At 47.4% G+C, this 5,931-nt stretch overlaps 1 protein-coding gene across 1 annotated transcript in view; it reads right to left on the bottom strand.

Annotated features, from left to right (window-relative positions):
* LONRF2 (LON peptidase N-terminal domain and ring finger 2) overlaps window positions 1–4,062 on the bottom strand; it is a 37,276-nt gene extending 33,214 nt beyond the window's left edge. Inside the window, exon 1 of the mRNA XM_027128816.1 lies at window positions 3,282–4,062. Within this exon, the coding sequence (XP_026984617.1) occupies window positions 3,282–3,957 (676 nt within the window). The 5' untranslated portion in view covers window positions 3,958–4,062. The remainder of the gene's footprint in view (window positions 1–3,281) is intronic.
* Between the last annotated feature and the right edge of the window lie 1,869 nt (window positions 4,063–5,931).

Genomic DNA, 5,931 nt, shown 5'->3' with positions numbered 1-5,931 from the left:
AATAAAAGTCCTTCCTATTATTTACCTGCATTTAAGCATCTTAATTTTGCCTTCATTTCTGACAGATATTTTTCATCGGGGTAAAGAATGCCAGGTAGGTTTTTTTCCCCCTCTTTCATCACTTTCAAGATGTTACTCCATTATCTTCTAGTTTTAATAATTTTGTTGAAAAGTCAGCTATCAGTCTTATTCTGGCTCCTTTCAAGGAAATATATCCTGCCTTCTCTAAGTGCTTTTAAATGTCTCTTTATGTTTGATTTTCAGTAACTGGACTGTAAGATACTTAGATACGTTTTGTTTGTTGTGTGAAGTGAATGCTTGTGTTTATCCTGTTGGGCTTACTGAGCCTCTTGGTTCAGTGACTTAAAGTTTCCCATCAGCTCTAGAAAATTCTCAGCCATTTTTCCTTCAAATATTTCACTTGCCCCTTCTCCCTCTTTCCTCTTCGGGGGCTCGTATTCCACAGATTTTAGAACTTTTCTCTGTGTCCCCCATTTCTCTTATGCTCTGTTTTTTTCCTCTGTGATTCAGCTTGGATATTGTCTATTGGCTTGTTCCTGAGTGTTCTCATCCTGATTTCGGATGTGTCCAGCCTATTTTCGAATCCGTCTAATTCTCAACTTCAGATACTGTATTTTCCAGGTCTAGAATACCCATTTGGTTCAATAGACAGTTATCTATTGGGTTATCTTTTCACATGCTTATTTCTGTTTTAACATACAGTTATTTTGAATTCCACTCGCAACTTATTGGCCAAAATTAGTCACATGGCTCTACCGAACCACAAGCAGGCGAGGAATGCAATTGTACTTGTTTGGAGAGGCTATAAAGATACAAACATTCGGGGAACAGCATTAATGATTACCACCCTTGGCTACGGTCACAAAATAGCTAAGGGTCAGCCTGGGTCTAAACACAGGCATTTCCAAATCCAAATATTTGTAACCTTTTTACTATAACAAAACCTCTCTTGGGAGCTAATTCATTACTAAGTTAACTTTTTTCTATAAATTTTTAAACTAGGGAAACTTGGCTTTCTTATCCAATCTTTGAGTGGAAAATGGATACTGAATAAAGTTCTCATGATGAATTGACTGCAATAATCCATGTTTTTAAAACTTTTAAATTGAGGTCTAATATATAAATGGAAAATACAATGAATTGTCACAAAGTGAACACACCTGTGCATCCATCGTCTAGGTCAGGGAACAGAACATTACCACTACCACTCAGGTCCCTCCTATACTTACTCACAATAACATTCCCCTTTTTCTTCCCCAAGGTAATCACTGCCCTTACTTGCTTCTAACATGCCATAGTAATTTTGCCTGTTTGGACTTACAGATAAATATAATCATGTATTAAAAATGCTTTTGAGTCTGGCTTTCAATTAACATTATGTGATTCATCCACATTGTAGTATGTAACTGAAGTTGGCTTATTTTCTTTCTATGTAGTATTCCACAAAGACATCACAATATATTTACTTATTCATTCTGTTCCTTTTGGACATTTGAGTTCCACTTTAGGGCTATCTCTAATGATGTATATACGCTCTTGTACACCCCTGTATACATTTTTTCAGTGCACATATGCTTGTACCTCATTGAAGCTGCTTGGCCAAAGGTCATAATTAACATTTTCAGATACTGCCAAACAACGTACCAGGGGTATAACTATGCAGACCCATCAGCCGCATACAATAGTCCTCATTTTCTAAGTCTTCTCCAAGAGTTGGTATTGTGATCTGTTACATTTCCAGCAATTGTTTTTTAAGGTTCTGTACTTGTGCTGTCTACAACAGTAGCTGTTGGACACATGTGGCTAGTGAAAACAAGAGAGAGGTCTAGGGCAACAAAGGAACTCAGTTATTTTTTATTTTAACTAGTAGAATTTTTAAAAACGGATAGTCTTCAGTTAGAGGATAACTTTTAAGTTAATTTGGAACGACACCAACATGAGAATCCACTTTTTCAACTCTAAATTTTAAGAAATCTAAACATAGAGGAAGTACTTCTGATGAAAATTTAGTATCCAAATCAGGGTGGGTAGCAAATGTAAAATACACAATGAATTTCGAAGATTTACTGAGAAAGTAAAAGCTGGATTTTTTTACATTAAAGATATGTTGAAATAACATTTTGAAGGTATAGGGTTAAAAATATTTTTAAAATGAATTTCACCTGCTACTTTTCACCTTTTTTAAATGGGTTAACAGAAAACGTAAAGTAACATATGTGGCTTACACAGTATTTCTACTGAATAGTGTGGCTCTACACCATATATACTGAACATAAATAATTGAAAACTAAAAAATACACAGCCTGTTAAAGTACGGATATGTTGGTTTCAAATATGGTACCAATTATTTGTTACATAAAGCAATTTAACTGCCTGATTCCAGCAGAGAATCTCCCAATTCGGATACAGGTGTGCCTTCTAAAAGAGAAAACCTTAACCCTAGTTTACAATAAAATGCATAATGACTAGAGCACACAATAAGACTCTTAGTAACAAAACATGAAACCAAGTCTTCTTGACTACAGATTTAAGTCATGCACACACAACACTGTTTCAAAACCAAATCACCCGCCATCCACACATTCTCCACCCCAAACAACTGTCAATAGAGCACACTCATTCAGAGTCAAACGCAAGGACCAGGACCGAAGTTTGGGCTTCCTTTAAATTATATATTCTTAACAGGTGGTGGCTGGGCGGGAAGCGGCTGCTGCTGGTCACAGACTCTAGTTTAAAAGATAAAATACACCAGACTACTAGTTAGTATATAACCATCTAAAAAGCTAATCACACCATTACGACATCTAACAGCCTTTGAGAGAGAAGGGAGGTCAGGGCCAAACGGTGGAGTGTAAGAGCATCCTTCCTGGATGCGCCAGCTGAATCCCCAAAGCATTTGCACCAGCAAATCCCCAATCACAAGGCTATCTTCTTGCGATAGCCCGGGAGTGTCACCTTCTTGTAACACACGAGGGTGTTAGCTATTTGCATTTCCCTGCAAGACGAATTAAAACCCTTGGCCCTCCCTCCACTCCTATACGGCTGAGATAGGGTGAAAAGCAGTGCTGGCCTCACAGGGCGGCTCAGGAAGGCCACGGAGGTCCTGGAAAAGACAGCCCGCAGGTGCAACTGGCCCCTACTCTTCGCCTCACCGCCTCCATACAGCACAAGAGCCCCGCCGGCCGAACCCAGCTCTCCCGTCCCGGCCCTGCCCCTCAACAGGCGAGCGTGTAGGTGGCCCAGCCCCCGCGCCCGCTTACCGAGGTCCAGGGCCTGGTGGCACCTGAGCAGAGCGGCCTCGGGCTGCTGCTGGCGTTGCAGGATCTGCACCTGGCCCGCCAGCCTGCGCGCCCGGCACTCGGCCGGGAAGCACTTCTCCAGCAGGCCGCTCAGCACCACGTTGACGCGGCGCACCGGCGGCCGGCCCGGCCCCGGCTCAGCGCAGCGCCTGCACACCGTGAGCCCGCACGGCAGCGTCACCGGCTTGTGCAGCAGCCGCTGGCAGCGCGGGCAGTCCAGCAGGTCCCGAGGCGCCGCGGGCACCGAGGCCGACGGCTCCCCGCTCGGCGCCTCCCCGGGGTCGCGGCCCGGCTTCCCCACCGGCGACCGCCGCTCGCGCGGGCCCGGGACGCACGCCAGGCCGCTCGCCAGCTCCCCCAGCTCGTCGGGCCGCAGCGCCCCGAGCCGCGCGGCGCCGCGAAACGCGCCCAGGGCCTCGGGGAGGCGGCCGGCGCGGGCCAGCGCGTCCCCCAGCCGCAGGCACAGGCCGCGGTCGGGCCGCGCCAAGCCGGCCAGCGCGGAGCGGAAGAGCTCGGCCGCCGTCTCGTACTCGCCCGCGCGGAAGGCCTCGTCGCCCTTCTCCACCCGCTGGGCGAGCGGCTCCCCGCAGTCGCAGCCACGACAGGGGGGCGGCGGCGGGACTGGCTCGGGGCTCATCACCGCGGGGCTGCGGCGACTAGGGCCGAAGGGAAGAACGGAGAAGGGAGGATGCTCGCTGCCCGGGCCCGGCGACTGCAGCGCGGGCGCTGCCTTCGCCGAGAGCCACGCGCGTCTGCGGGTGGGCGGTGCGCGGCGGGCCGCGCGACAACCGCCGGGGTCGGGCGCGGGGTGGGGCCGCGTCTCCCACGCGGCGTGGGCGGCCAGGGGCGGGGCGGGCGCGGTGGGCACGGTGGGCGCGGCCGAGCCCCGGCCCGCGGGGAACGCCCTCCTAGCTCCCCTGGCTTAGGCAGCCGGGCCGCAGGCGGGAAGGCGGCGACCCCTCCACGTTCGTTCGGCGTCTCCGCAAACCCTGTCCCTCCTCGCCCCGGGCGGCCCCGCGCGCGCGTGTGCGTGCGCGCTCGTCTCCACGCGCCCTAGACCCGCGCGTTCTGTGCCCGCCCCGCGCAGCTCCTTGGCCGTCCGCTGCCGCCCCCGCGCCTGCAGCAGGTGTCTTCAGCCCGCCGTGCCCCCTTCTCCCCGCACCGAGTGCCAGCCTAGCCCCAAGGCCTGGCCAAGCCCACCTGCGGTTGTGGTTAAAAAGACAACCGATAAATAAGTACCAGGGATGTAAGGTGCAGCATGATGACTATAGCTAACGCTGCTGTACCATATATGGGAAAGTTGTTAAGATAGCAAATCCTAAGAGTTCTCATCCAAGGAGAAAATTTGTTTTTTCTTTTTTTCCTTTCTTTCTTGCATCTATATGAAAAGATGGAAGGTAGCTGAACCTATTGTAAACATTCCAACCATATATGTAAATCAAACCATCATGCTGTATGCCTTAAACCTATATAATGATGTATGTCAATTATTTTTTAATATAACTGGAGAAGGAGAAAGAGACAGACAGAACTGAGGGAACGTTACCCAGCACACCACTGTAACCCTAGCTTTGACTTAGGAAATTGTGTTAAATGACCAGGAAGCCTGAAGTGGGCGCTGATCGGATCTCATGAGTAAGCTTTTCTTAACGGAACTCTAGATGTTAGAGACATTTTAGAGCTCTAATTTAGACAGAACTCTAACATAGCATGTGAGGAAATACCAGACTAAGTACTGGAAAGGATTTGAGACATGGAAAATTGTATTATGTCCTTGATAGGAAAGTAGAGATAGAATTTCTAAAACTGTCTCCTACAGTGCAGTACTACAGAGAGAAGTTGCTGGAAGGAGGGAATTAAAAACTACACATAACCTGCTCTTCTCTCCCTAGTGCTCGGCCATCTGTTTCATGCTATGTATTTGAATGCGATAAAATGCATTATAGTATTCCAAAATCCGTACTGTTCATTATTTCAAGTCGAAATGTCTTCATTCTAAACTTGTGAAGTTTTTCTACATCTAAAATTGGCTAAAGAAAATATAAGATACTCCCATCAAATCTGGCTTGGAAGAAGGGAAATGCCTCATTAAGTGAGGTGAGAAAATTTTAGATGAGTCCGTAAAACGGAAACGGAGACAATTTTGGCCAGCCTCCTAGTCCCATGATAAAGAAACATGCAGAGCAAATCCCCCTGCCACCCCCTCCATCTGCCACCTCCCACCTTTCCATGAATGATTTTTCTCCTCAGCTTTCTATTTTGACTGATAACGGTTGTAGTCAAACTAGGTTTTGATCTGTTCCTCATTACTGAATGGGTCCAAACTCTCTTTTACATCACTCTTTGGGTTTTCATCTACTCTCTTTATGTAGTAATTCACTTGGATTTGAAGGTTGCTTATCCAACAAATTCACCACCAACAACCGGGAAGCTGCCGGGGGTTGGAGGGCAGCTTTTGAGTAGTTAAAATTGTTGCAACAGACTCTACACTAAGGACTATGAAACCTTATGATCTCGGATCTTATTTGTTCTTTTAGACAAATTTCTAGCAAAAGAACAGAAAGGAGACGCTGTTCGGAGGTATGCCTGCTGAGAGCAAGAAGTGTGTAAA

This window comes from Aethalodelphis obliquidens, unplaced genomic scaffold (genome assembly GCF_003676395.1).
Source record: "Aethalodelphis obliquidens isolate GAN/ISIS:26980383/991018 unplaced genomic scaffold, ASM367639v1 scaffold35, whole genome shotgun sequence".
NCBI classification, from domain to species: Eukaryota; Metazoa; Chordata; class Mammalia; order Artiodactyla; family Delphinidae; genus Aethalodelphis; species Aethalodelphis obliquidens.
The sequence above is the reverse complement of the archived record's forward strand: the minus strand, read 5'-3'. Positions and strand labels throughout refer to the sequence as shown.